Source organism: Loxodonta africana, chromosome 18, assembly GCF_030014295.1.
Source record: "Loxodonta africana isolate mLoxAfr1 chromosome 18, mLoxAfr1.hap2, whole genome shotgun sequence".
In the NCBI taxonomy this organism is placed as follows: domain Eukaryota; kingdom Metazoa; phylum Chordata; class Mammalia; order Proboscidea; family Elephantidae; genus Loxodonta; species Loxodonta africana.
In genome coordinates this window covers 24,724,287-24,738,613 of record NC_087359.1, presented here as the reverse complement: position 1 = coordinate 24,738,613, position 14,327 = coordinate 24,724,287, and the positions used below count along the sequence as shown (strand labels likewise).

At 49.0% G+C, this 14,327-nt stretch overlaps 1 protein-coding gene across 2 annotated transcripts in view; it reads right to left on the bottom strand.

The window, feature by feature from the left end:
• Positions 1-14,106, bottom strand: part of RGS9 (regulator of G protein signaling 9) — a 68,548-nt gene extending 54,442 nt beyond the window's left edge. For both annotated transcript variants that reach the window (XM_064270853.1, XM_064270854.1), the window contains exons 1-2: positions 14,050-14,106; positions 2,405-2,501 (exon numbers count right to left, since the gene is read on the bottom strand). In XM_064270853.1, the coding sequence (XP_064126923.1) occupies positions 2,405-2,501; positions 14,050-14,106 (154 nt within the window). The remainder of the gene's footprint in view (positions 1-2,404; positions 2,502-14,049) is intronic.
• Positions 14,107-14,327: the final 221 nt, after the last annotated feature.

Sequence of the window (14,327 nt, the reverse complement as noted above, 5' to 3'; positions counted from 1 at the left end):
AGAGTACAAGGAAGAAAGGCAGCTTGTGCACAGTGATGGAAGATAACGGTGTGGACTCTGAAGCGACATGCTGTTGTCGCTAGCTGCTGTGGAGTTGGCCCCCAACTCATGGTGAACAAACTACTGCCCAGTCCTGCGTCATCCCCATGAATGGTTGGGTATTGGACCATTGTGATCGATAGGGCTTTCATTGGCTGATTTTCGCAAGTGAATCTCCAAGCCTTTCTTCCTAGTCCATCTTAGCCTGGTAGCTCCACTGAAACCTACTCAGCATCAGAGCAACACACAAGCTCCACTGACAGACGAGTGGTGGCTGCACGTGAGGCGCATTGGCCAGGAATCAAACCCAGGTCTCCCATGTAGAAGGCGAAAATGCTACCGCTGAAACACTGCGGCCTCTGTCTGGAGTAACACTGCTGGACTGCAATCCAGGCTCAGTCATCTATTACCCTAGTGGAACAGGGCAAGTAGCTGACCTCCTTTATGTCTCAACTGCCCCATCTGCAAAAAGTAGACAGTTATATCTACTCCTAACTTTACCGTGAGCGTTAACTCACACAGCTGATGGAGAGGGGTAGTTCTCACCACCCATTGAGTGTCCCCTGGTGCTACACTTGCACAATGCTAAACCAAAAAAACCAAACCCACTGCCATCAGGTCAATTCCGACCCATAGCAACCCCTATAGGGTTTCCAAGGCAGTAAATCTCTACAGAAGCAGACTGCCACATCTTTCTCCCACGGAGCCACTGGAGGTTTCAAACCACCGACCTTTTGGTTAGCAGTCCAGCACTTTAACCACCGTGCCACCAGTCTGGCAATAATTCCTTAGACAGGGATTGCTATTGCTGCTTTACATATGGGAAAACCGAGACTGGGCTATACAGCTAATAGCAGACACTCCAAGGATCCAATCCCAAGGTGCCTGACTCACCATCCAGTGCTCTTTGCCTAATGCTAGATGGATTCACACATTCAATAAACTGTCATTGAACAACCACTATCAACCATGGCTATGCTAAGCTCTGAGGTTGTCCAACGAGTAAGATGAGATCTCTCCCCGTGAGAGCCTCCCAGTCCAGTGGAGAATTCAGACCAGAACAAATGACAGCCAGGGCTAGGGAGGGAGGCGGGGGTCAGGGATGCCTTCTGGAAGATTTGCCACAGCTGCATCTTAAATGATAGGGGATAGCAAAGGCACCCTGAAAAGGCTGCCAGTCAGTCTTCACTCTTTAGGGAATTACTCTGGTCTCTAGCCTTTCCCAAGTCAAGTTCATCAATTTTCCCTTTATATGTGTGAGAGCTGCCCTGTAGCATTCCAATCAATCCTTTTTTTTGCTTCAACTAGCGAGAACTGGTTTTCTGTTGCTTGCACTCAACGAACCCTGAGTGGCATTTTACAAGTAGGGGGACCCCTTCTTCCACGCAGTCAAAAACGGGAACAGTCAGCTTTCCCCTGAAAAGACAAGGGTGCCTTAAATGAAAACTTAATAGGTCATGGGTGGGGCAGAGAGTGAGGGTTCACCAGCATGGCCCACTGGGCGTCCCAGACTGGTGCTTCAAGACATTGTCTGTTCTGTAGGCAATATGCCTCTATACAAAATATGCATTCTACTACAAATCCATGATCATAAACACATATAACACATAGGTCAAAATGCATTCTCATTTTGGTGTCCAGTCCCTTCTGACAATAGCTTCGAATGATGATCTGCAAGCCCTTAAGGCCACACGGAGAGAGGAGACAAGAGTGCCATCCCCCGGGGGTTAGGGGGTTAGTTAGAAGGGTCTAAATATGAGTTAGAAGGTAGGAAGAGTGGAGCAAAACAAAGGCCAGCTTTTTTTCTATTTTTCCAAACAGGGTTTTTGGGGGTTTCGTTTTGTTTTCTATCTGATTTCATTAAAAACAAAATAAACAAAAAGGCAACAACAGTAAAGGTTTTTTAGTGATGACCTCCTGGGTGGAATGGCTTCAAGAAGTGACCTATTGATTCCTTTTCTCCTTCCTCCCTGACCCCTCCCTCAGGAGGAGACTGTAGTCCAGGGATTAGTAAACTTATTCTGTAAAGGGCTGGATAGTAAATATTTTCGTCTTTACAGAGCATCGGGTCTGTGGTCTCTGACACAACTACTCAACTCTGCTGTTGTAAAGAAGTCATAGACAATATGGGGTGGCTGTGTACCAATAAAACTTTATACAAACACAGGCTGTGGCTAGAGACCAGAGTAGCTCTTCAAACAGCAGAACTGATGGGTAGAGTTTTCAGGGTGCCTTTGCTCCCCATTCCCCCGTCATTTAAGATGCAGAGATGGCAAATCTTCCTGAAGGTGCTATGTGGGCCATAATTTGCCAACCATTGCATGTGGTCTGTTCCAGGCCAAGACTGAGTCACAGGATACATCACCTGTCATGGCGTGAGGGACGTTGGTGACCAGGACCCTCTGGTTCTGCACTCGGACCCCCAACTCTGGGTTCTGCATGTCCTTCACCAGTGCTTCAATCTGGAAAACAGCAGAAAAGGCTGGCTGTGGTGAAGCATTTCAAAATGCAGTTGAGCAAGACCCTGTCAAGAATACAACGATGGATTATCAGCAAGCAGAGTCAAGAAGAACCGAGTGTGTACCTCACCGACAGGAAGGCTTTCCTGTGTGTGAAACTCAAAGAGATTCATTCTGACCAAGAGATTCCAGAGAGGCTTTTAAGATGGGACTTTATGAAAAAGGATTTTGCTACAGTTCACTGTGTATATGTGGAACGGAAAATAGCGGGAGATAAAGCTTAAAGGCAGCTGTATCTCCCAGTGAGCCTCAAAAGCCACTCCCAGAGTTTGGGTTTTATTCTAGCAGCTGTTGCCAGAGAGCAGCGTAATCTGGCCTGCCTTTTGGAAATGTGGCTGATGGCTGAGAGAACATTGAGTTATGGTTATAGATTAACTTGTGTCCCCCAAAATGTTATGTTGAAGTCCTAATCCCTCAACCTGTAAATATCACCCTGTGTGGAAATTGCGGTTTTCTATTGATAGGTTAACGAGGCCAACCAAACCAAACCAATTGCCATCGAGTCAATTTCAACTTATAACGACCCTAGAGGACACAGTAGAACTCCCCATAGGGTTTCCAGGGAGTGGCTGGTGGATTCAAATTGTCAAACTTTTGGATTGCAGCCATAGCTCTTAACCACTGTACCACCAGGGCTCCATACCAGCACAAAACCGAAAACCAAATCAGTTGCCGTCGCATCAATTCTGACTCAGAGCGACTCTATAGGACAGAGTAGAACTGCGCCCACAGAGTTTCCAAGGAGCGCCTGGTGGATTTGAACTGCTGACCTTTTGGTTAGCAGCTGTAGCTCTTAACCACTGTGCCACCAGGGCTCCATACCAGAATCAGGTGGGTCCTAGTCCAAATCACTTCTGAGTTATGAAGAGTAGAATAGGCAAAGAGATACACACAAGGTGAAGATAGATGCCATCTGAGAAGCCATCTACCAGCAAAGGAACACCAAATATTGCCAGTAAACTCCAGAAACGAGGAGAGAGGTTCACAGATGGAATCAACACAGCCGAGAGCCTGACTTTGAGCCTCTAGAACTGCGAGAAAAGTCATGGGCAACTCATTCAACATCCCTGAACTCACTCAACCTTCTGATACCCTAAAATGGGGGCAGTCATAACATGAGCTCTAATAATTGACACGGTTCCTTTTACAATCTAGTTAAATAATCATGAAAATTTTCTTCATAAAGAGAGAGACAAATGCTAGTGGTTATGATTAGAACCATCAATACTACTGGCATTTGTACAATTGGTACATCTTTGAAACTTTACATGCAGGGCTGTGTTTAGATGCCTGAGCATAAAAACTCAGCTCTAGTAACCAGTCAAATGTAAGTATTTACTGAGCATATAGTAAGTGCTCAGTACTATGGGGGAAAAAAAAATGAAAGGCCTAGTCCCAGTCTTCAGAGAGTTGGGGAGATGAGTTGTATAAGAATCAAAAGTTAATATAAAATTTAGGGCTTCAGGTGCAGGGGAAGGTCAATTCAAATCCTCACCCCAATTTATAAACTAGAGGCCTTACATAAATTAATAAACTTCACTAAGGCTGATTTCTCTGTAAAATAGAGATTATAATAGTGCCTACAACATCCATAGGGATGTTGTGAAGATTCATTGAGTTTAAGCATTTAAAGCACTTAGTAGAGCGATGTGCACACAGTAAGTATTTATAACATAGCAATTACAGAGTGGAAGTCATTGGTGGTTCAGAGGTAGAATTCTGGTTTTCCATGCAGGAGACCTGGGTTCGATTCCCGGCCAATGCACCTCATGCATGGCCACCGCCATCTGTCAGTGGAGGCTTGAGTGTTCCTTTGATGCTGAACAAGTTTCAGTGGAGCTTCCAGACAAAAAAATGGATTAGGAAGAAAGGCCAATGAGAATTTTATGGATCACAACAGAATATTGCCTGATACAGTGCACAGCCGATATGGGGATGGCACACTGGATCAGGCAGGGTTTCGTTCTGCTGTATGTTGGGTTGTCATGAGTCAGGGGCCTACTCAACAGCAGCCAACAGTAACAACAACAACGACGACGACGACGTCATTGAGATATTGTGAAGATTAAATGAGATGAAGCATTTAAAGAGCTTAGGAGAGTGCTGTGCACACCGTATTTATTACGTAGTAATTGCAGACTGGAAACCCTGGTGGTGTAATGGTTAAATGCTATAGCTGCTAACCAAGAGGTTGGCAGTTTGAATCCATCAGGCGCTACTTGGAATCTATGGGGCAGTTCTACTCTGTCCTATAGGGTGGCTATGAGTTGGAATCCACTCGATAGCAGTAGGTTTGGGGTTTTTTTTTTTGTTAATTGCAGACTGAATTGTGGATTAAAAAATAGGGAAGCTGCTAATTGCAACATGAGTCAGGAAAAGAGGAGGATGGCTGAGAATCAAATAGTGTGCACAGAGAGCAAGTAGGATGTCCCTAGATGGTGAGGAGGGCACTGCACTCCAGGGGAGCGGGTCTCACCATGCAGGAAAATGAAGAGACTGACCTGGCTGCATTGGAGGTGACGCAGGGGAGTCCTAAATTAGAAGAATTCTGCCCACCACCTCCCACTCAGCCCATTTGTTCCTGAAGCTGAAAGTCTCCCACCTACTGCTGGGGCCCTGGGAAGGCTCCCACCTTCCATAGAAGGCGTGTGGGACAATGCCCTAATTCAACAACACTGAGGGGTGGAATTCCCTATCTCAGCCTTTGTAGCTAAACCAGCTGTCTTAGTGTCCTAGGGCTGCATAACAAAATAGCACAAACTGGGGGGCTTATAAGAACAGAAAAGTATGGTTTCACGGTTCTGGAGGCTAGAAGTCCCAATCAGGGTGTCTGCCATGCTGATTCCTCCCAAGGGCTTCTGAGAGAGAAGCTGTTCCACGCCTCTCACCTAGCTTCTGACGGCTCCACGTAAAGCATCGCCTAGTGCCCTTCCTCTGTGTCCCTGTGTCTGCATCTGTTCCCTTGTATAAGGACATCACTCACGTAGGGTTGCTGCTGTAGCTGTCTGCCGTTGAGTCGATTCCAACTCATAGCAACCCTATTGGACAGAGTAGAACTGACCCATAGGGTTTCCTAAGCTGTAAATCTTTGCGGGAGCAGATCACCAGGTCTTTTTTCCTACAGAGCAGCTGATGGGTTTGAACCACTGACCTTTTGGTTAGCAGCTGTGTGCTTGGCCACTGCAACACCAGGGCTCCTTCATATAGGATCAGGATCCCCTTAGTCCAGTACAGAAGCCCTGGTGGCACTGTGGTGAAAAGCTCAGCTGCTAACCAAAAGGTCAGCAGTTCGAATCTACCAGCCACCCTTGGAAACCCTATGGGGAGTTCTACTCTGCCCTCTAGGGTCACTATGAGTTGGAATTGACTCCATGGCAATGGGTTTGGTTTTTGGTTTTTACTCCCGTATGAACTTATATTAACCTAACTGATAACATCTCCAAAGACTCTATTTCTAAACAAGGTCGGGTTCACAGGTATTGGGGGTTAGGGCTTCAACAAGTTTTTTAGGGGAAGGGCACAGTTCAACCCATAACACCAGCATCTATCACTGAAACACAATCTGGACAAACAGGTTGAAGCCAGGCGTGTAGAAGAGCCTGTGAGGACAGCCTCACTGTCCCACAGCCCCGGACACAGCGCCAGCAGGTCAGCCCGTGTGCAGGACGCTGCCAGGCCCAGGTGGCACCTGAGGCTCCTCAGAAAGACAGCATGCTTTGTTTTCACTGACACTTTCTTGGCTCTCAGAATTGTTCTCAAACAAAAAACATTCACTCTGGCTCCATTCGGAGCTGCAGTTTTTGGCTCTTTATGTTGTCAGGATGTGGCAGCAACTCGGGCCGCTGGGTCAGCCATGTGGCCTACAGAGAGCAAAAGGACAAGGCCCAGGAGGGTGCTGAGGGTGGGTGGGGAGGCAGCCCGGCTCCTCAGGGATGGCCAGGGGACTGAGGAGCCACGGGAGTCACTCCTTCCAGAATTCTCAGCTAACCGTGAGTCGCCAATTTTTATGGTACTCCCAGGAGCGCTCTGATTTTCCAAGGAGTGCCCAAGCCTTCCCTTGCCCACATCAGCTGCCACATCAAAGAACACACTTATTCAAATGTTTTAAAAGACAAAACAACAGCACTCCATGGACACAGGCGGGTCTGTGTACTGGAGACAAAATAGGAATTTGCCTTACAGGGTAGAAACTTGAGTTTCTGATAGAAAGTTAGCGGGTTTAATTCCTTCTTTGCATTAAAAAAAAAAAAAAAAAAAAACTAGTTATAAAGAGTTTGAAAATAACCTTCAGAGGAGGAATAATGAGAGTTATTTTTAAAACAATGAGAGGAGTTAGGTTTCTTTCTAGCAGGTGTACCCCCTTTGCAGAAGGGGAGGGTAGGGTGGGAGGTGGGAACATCACATACACCTCACCAACATTTTTAGGGTGTTCGGCCCATTAGAATCTCAATCAATTTTCCTCAGACCTTTCCTCATATAAACTCCTCTGAGCCCTGGTAGCGCAGTGGTTAAGAGCTCAGCTACTAACCAAAAGGTCGGCAGTTCAAATCCACCAGCCACTTCTTGAAAACCCTGTGGGGCAGTTCTACTCTGCCCTATTGGCTCACTATGAGTTGGAATCAACTCAAGAGCAATGGGTTTATGGAGAGTTCCCCCAAGCCCCCAAAGAGGACACCACAGAATTCTGGCTTGTGACACTATTTCTGAGAGACTGTGTGTTACATGGAGTCCCTGGGGGTGCAAAAGATTAATGTGCTCAGCTACTAACCTAAAAGTTGGTGCTTTGAGTCCACCCAGAGGCATCTCAAAAGAAAGGCTTGGTGACCTACTTCTGGAAGGTCACAGTTGTTGAAACTCCTGTGGTGCACAGTTCTATTCTGACACACAGAGGGTCTCCACGAGTCGGAGTCAATGCAACGGCAACTGGTAACTGGTATGTTCTATCTTTCACCTCAGTCACAAAAACCTCCTGTCCACCACAGACAGGAGGGAATCTGAATGGCTCCCCAAGTTCTCCAGAGAGCGAGAGGCCCGTGCCTTCCTGCTCCAAATGGCTGCAAACTCTCAGCATCTTCCTCCTTGCATCCTGTGGGTAATGCTCTGGAGACAGCCACCCCCTTCTGCTAATCCAATGTCCCCACTCTGTCTGTGCCAGACTCAGCTCCTCCCAAATGAAGAATCAGCCAGATCTCGTTCCCAGGCAACGATAAAGGCTGTGTAACCAGGCCACTGCTAGACCCTGTCTGACCCCATGCTCGGGGGCATGTGTGTCAAGGGGTCTCTGCCCCCATGTCCTCTCTCAGATGTCAACACGCAGAGGTGTAACTGCAGGCGTGTCAGGGAACCCCATCACTGAAGGATCAGAAATGATGGCTTTGATGGCTTCAACATCCCCCCGCCCACGCCCACACTGCTCCTCCTCGCATTAAGGAGCTGTCACTCACTGCTAAGATCTCCGGGGCTGGAATTTTCCTTTAAGCCAGAGAAGGCTCCCAGGGGGACAATAACAATCAGTACTTTCCTGTACAGAGATGGGGAAAGTGACCCTGAACAACTAATAGAGAAGGCATTCCTGCTAATAAGCGTGGCCACAAAGGCCAGCAGGCTCCAGGGATCTCCACCCACGTCCCATCCACCCTCCCCTGCACTGTGCCTTTTTTTAGGGTTTAATGGTCTTTCTCCAGAACCTTCGCTTTCCACCATCGACAAAACTCCAGGGAGCATCCAGATGCCTTGGCCAAGTAGTGGCCAACTTCTCTTGCCTCTAGCTTTGTGTTTTGACACGTCTCTTCTCTATCCGTGAAATCCTGCCTCCATGGCAGGCGATCTAACCTCCTTCCTGGACGCTGCCTCTCTGCCATCTGCCTTCCAGTGGCATGTCTCCAGCCTCTGGTGTGTCCCCTAGCCCAAAGTTTCAACTGCAGCACTCTCAGTGTTTTGAGCCAGATGATTCTTTGTTGTGGGGGATGAGGGTAAGCTGTCCTGTGTATTGTAGGATGTTCAGCAACATCCCTAGCCCCTACCCATGAGATGCCAGCACCACTTACTACCCAGCTGTGACAACCAAAAGTGTCTCCAGATATGGCCAAATGTCCCAGGGACTTTCATCCCAGCTGCACATTCAAATCACCTGAACAGTCTTTTGAAAAAGATTCATGCTTGGGCCCCACTTCAGGCCAAGTGTTATGGATTGAATTGTGTTCTCCCCAAAATATGTGTTGGAATCCTAATCTCTATACCTGTGGATATAATCTAATCTAATGTAATGTGATCAACTTCCATAATGCAATCTAATCAGCCAGTTAAGTTCACACCTGTGTAAGGTGGATCCTAAAACTAATCACTTCTGAGTTATATAAGGAGAAGCATAGACACGGATATGTGTACACACACACACACACACTCACACACAGAGGGAAAGACAGATACCATGTGAAAACTGACTATAAGGCAAGAAACCAAGGAATGTCCAGGGTTACCAACCAGGGAGGGATTAACACACTCAAGGCCCTGATTTGAACTTTTAGCCTCTAGAAATGTGAGAAAATAAATGTCTGTCCCTTAAAGCCACCTACGTGTGGTATTTGTGTTACAGCAGCACTAGGTAACTAAGACACGAGGTAATCAGAAACTCAGGATGATACCTGGATATCAATATTTGTAAAAGTGCAGGCAGGGCTGAGTAGCCCTGATACTCTCTAGTCAGAATCATCTTTCTAGCATATACACCAGCTCATTTTACTCACCCCTGATTTTGAATCTTCAAACAGTTTCTCGTTGAACACAGAAAGCATTGAACTCCTTAGTGTGGCTTCTGAAGCCCTCCAATTCTGGGCCCGCTTACCCATCACCTGCCTACCCTGGGCCCACTATTCCAGGCTCTTTTGAGGCCCCTAAATCGCCATGCTATTTCATTCGTCCATGTTCATGTTTGCCTAACACATCACTCATCATCCCAGGCTCCTGGCAAAAAACTACTAGTTTTTCACACCTCAACTCAGCAGCAAACTCCCTTAAGAAACCTGTTCTGATTCTCCCCACCCCCAGCAGAACTGACCCCTCCCTCCTTTGTGTTGTATAAAAACCACAATCCAAATACCAAACCAGTCAAACCAATTCTGACTCACGGCAATGCCATGTGCTATACGTTTCCTTTAAAAATGTCTGCCACACGTCTGGGGTCTTAAATGCCAACAAGCGGCCATCTAAGATGCATCAATTGGTCTCAACCCACCTGGAGCAAAGGAAAATGAAGAACACCAAGGCCACACGACAACTAAGAGCCCAAGAGACAGAAAGGGCCACATGAACCAGAGACCTACATCACCCTGAGACCAGAAGAACTAGTTGGTGCCCGGCCACAATCGATGACTGCCCTGACAGGGAGCACAGCAGAGGACCCCTGAGGGAGCAGGAGATCAGTGGGATACAGACCCCAAATTCTCATAAAAAGACCAAACTTAATGGTCTGACTGAGACTAGAGGAATCCCGGCGGCCATGGTCCCCAGACCTTCTGTTGGCACAGGACAGGAACCATCCCCGAAGACAACTCATCAGACATGAAAGGGACTGGTCAGCGGGTGGGAGAGAGACGCTGATGAAGAGTGAGCTAATTATATCAGGTAGACACTTGAGATTGTGTTGGCAACTCTTGTCTGGAGGGGGGATGGGAGGATAGAGAGAGTTGGAAGCTGGCAAAATTCTCACGAAAGGAGAGACTGAAAGGGCTGACTCAACAGGGGGAGAGCAAGTGGGAGTAGGGAGTGAGATGTATGTAAACTTATATGTGACAGACTGATTGGATTTGTAAACGTTCACTTGAAGCTTAATAAAATTTAATTAAAAAAAAAATGTCTGCCACAATCTACGCAACACTTCATAATCCTTATTTATACACCAGCCTGTTTCCACTAGACTCTAAGCTCCCAGAGGACAGGGGCTGTGTCTCCTTTTGCCCCAGCACCTAGCACATAAGTGCTTCCTATGCATGTGTATTGAATGAAAGAATGATACAAGCAACAGACAGCACACTCTGCCCCGTTTGCCTCAATATTTCTGTTTCTGCATCGCCTTCCCAAGCAAAAAGAGATGCCACCAGCCACACCAGAAAGCAAAGGATTCTAACAAAGTGGCTTTGCATGTGGCACCAAGAAAGTCACGCCCATGGCCGATCCCCACGTCAGTGGCAACTGGTACTGGCTGGGATGGCGACCTGGGAATCACAGAAGGAGGATGGGCTGGAACCAGAACAAGAGCCCCTCCCCCACCCACCACCTCCCTACTCCCCCGCCCCTTGCGGGGGGCCAGAGGAGATGGTCCACATGCATGCTTCTCTGGCCACTGTGTGTCATCATCATCTCAATTCTGCTCAAGCCTCGTTCACATCCCCACTCCCTATGGTCCTCCCCAAGCTCATCTGTTTCCCAAGGTCCAATGGGAAAGCAGAGGACTTTAATAACTGAATTTTCGCTTCACCCCAGATGGCCAGGCCTGCTGGACAAGAGCCCTGGGGCCGGAGGCCACAGCAGGCTGTGAGCATGTGTGTCATCCAGCTAACTCCCTTGGACAAGGTCCCGGACAGGTGGGCTCTCTGCCCCTCTCCACCACATCTTACACAAGCCCAAGGTCCCTCCCTGGGGGGTCCAGGCACCAGGCCTCCCACAGAAACCAAAGGCAGCAGCGGGTGGCCGGCTGGGCAACTCTCCCCAGGGGCTGCCTGGAGGCTGAGGTGGAGGTTGTGGTATGAAAGCCTGGGGGCCACAGGGGAAAGAAGGGCCCTCAGCCACATCTCTCCCCCTCCCTGTAACAAGTCAACACTTCCCAGGCAGCTGGAGTCTGGGGGCACAGGAGGACCCCAAGTGGACTCTTAGCTCAGGGAAAGGAAGAAAAAATCCCCTGGTTCCTCTCGCTCACACCAGGGGTGTTTTTAATTTGTAAATCTGCCCGTCCCCCTTGCCTGTTCCAAATTCCTCAGTGGCTTTGGACAGAATAAAATCAAATCAACTTCAGAACATTCAAAAGGCTGGTTATGAGCCCATCTGGCCCCTGCCTACCTTTCCAGCCTCCCACTCCCTGGTCCTTCAAACTCAACCCCTACAGAGCCACACATCCTCAAACCCATATGATTTTCCGGACCTCTGGGCCTCCGCACATGCCCTTCCTTCTGCCGGAAACATCCTTCTCTCTGCCTGAAGCCCCCTGCCCATCCTGCAATTCTCAGGTCTGCATCCCCCAGGGAACACTTAGTCGGACCTTCCCACAACCTCCACACTCGGCCCTACGGCATGGAGAAGTTCATAGTGGTATCACATTGGACAACACACGATGGCCAGCCCTGTATTTTTTCCATACTGGCTGTGTGACTGGGGCAAGATGCTTAACGTCTCTGAGCCTCAGTGTGCTTCTCTTTAAAATGGTGATAGTAACTGCCATCTTATGAAATAGAGGAGACAAGGTGAGCCAGAGGGCGCATCTGGGGCACAATATGCTTCATAAATCTTCACTGAATGAGTGTGACTGACAGCTGCACCCTTGTCCATATTGCTTGAGTCAAGGCCCTTCTCCAGAAAGCTGGGCACCTCGTTCAGCTGGCTCACCTTAAGGGCCAGAAGACTGAAGTAAAGGAGGGAAGGCTGGAGGAGAGAAAAGTGATGGCTGGAGTAAGAAGCAGAGGCTGGACAGAGGAGAGTAATGGCTGCAGAAGAGGAAGAGAGGTTGGAGGGGAGAAAGGGAGGCTAGGGTGGAGGAAAAGAGGCTGGGGTGGAGAAGGGGAGGCTGGAGTGGAGGGAGGTGATGGCCGGATGGAGGAGGGGAGGCTGGGGTAAAGGCAGGAAGGCTGGATGGATGAGAGGAGGCTAGAGTGGAGGAAGGTAGGCTGGGGTGGAGGAGAGGAGGCCTGGGTGGAGGAGAGGAGGCTGGAATGGAGTAGAGCGATGGCTGAATGGAGGAGGGGAGGCTGGATGGATCAGAGGAGGCTGGGTGGAGGAAAGGAGCCTGGGATGAAGGCAGGGAGACTGGATGGAGAAGAGGAGGCTGGGGTGGAAGAAGGGAAGCTGGGGTGGAATAGAGGAGGCGGGGGTGGAGGAGAGGAGGCTGGATAGAGGAAAAAGAGGCTGGAGACCAAGACACCAGTCAGATGGTGGAGGCAAGAAATGAAAATCTACTAGATAACACTCGTGATGAAAAAGAATGCCTGAGATTCCCAAAGCAAACAGAATGTCCCCAGACTCTCTGAGCCTCCAGGCCGGATCTGTCCTGCCTGGGAGAAGAAGGCAGCCCTGGAATAAAGCCTGGAAGATGATTTATGGCTTTCAGATATCAGGCTTCGATAGTTTCTTCCCCTTTTAGGAGCTGGTGCTTACAATACAGGCTCTCGGGGTTCTCTCTGAGACAGCGTTCCACCTCTGTTTCATCTATGATCCTTGCACCTCTACTACCCTGGATATGAGCACAAGCTTGAAGTAGGTGGACCCAGGGTGACCAACCGTTCTGGTGTGCCAGGGATGATCCCAGTTTTAATGATGGAAGTTCCATGTCCCGGGAAAATCAGTCCCAGGCAAATCAGGACAGTTGTTCACCGGCTGGTCTAATTTGCTGAGTTCCAAGGGCTTAGGGCATGGCCTGTCACAAAGCATCCAGCTAATTCTACTCAACAAGGTAAGCCTAAGAAGATGGACACTGTGCTGTGAAAAGCGGTGTGGTTGGAAGGAAGGGCAGACAAGTGACCTGAGACCTAATCCTTTGTGGATCTCTTCCGACACTGGTTCTCTCAAAAGACCTGGAAAAAAATGAGCGACTTTAACTCCGAATGCATCACCCTACAAGGTGCATCCCACCGCCCACATGTCCACCCGGGACAGACAGCCTGTGCCTGACCACTGGGTCTGGGCGGGCGTTTGCCATAGAAAGGCAGAGCCCTGACTCCTGCTGCCAGCACAGAGGGTCCAGGGTACACAGGTACACACACTCCAAGGAGGGATCTCAGGCACGGAAAATGTACTGGCCCTCTATCCCACAAATCGAACGATTTTTATGGTCGTTGTGTACACAGCCACCACCACCTACCTCACGCACACACACACACTTCAAAACACTGCAGTTTGGGATCAGAAAAATGGCCAAAATGTAGGCATTAGTTCATTAAACATCTGGACGTCTTATAACAACATCAGGAGGCTGTCTCAAAGCTGGTCCAGTCTCGGCTGAACCCAGTAACAGGTTGTTTTCCTCCTGAAGCAGATCACCCAAGCACCACCCGTGGCTTCACGTTCTCCGCTATAAACAGGTTACATGGAAAGCTAACCGCTACAGTCTTTAAGAGACAAAAGACACAGCAAGTAAGTCATTTTAAAAAATCAACCGGCACTAACACATCAAAAGGGATGCCCCTGACTCCTGCCCATGCGCTCCCGTGCCTCCTCGACTTCTCCTCGGCCACTTCCCAGACTTGGCTCCTTACCCCCTCCCGGGCCCAGGTGAGGGTCGGGTTACCTTTGGGAGAAAGGCCATCCTGGGCCTGTACTGCTGGCCTTGGTGTCGGATCGTCATCCTGGACCCTGGGTGAATTCAGACCCAGAAAATAAATGGGAGAAAAATGGAAAGACCCCCCACAGTGCACTAGCCAGCTGGGCTCCCACGAACCCTGGGCGTCGAAAGGAGTTGGCTGACGGGGGTGCTACTGCCCGCTGCGCCCCTCGACTCTCTCTGCACCAGCCCCCTTGGGAAGCAGCTGGAATCCGCTCCAGCCAATCAGCCTGCGGCTTCGCGGG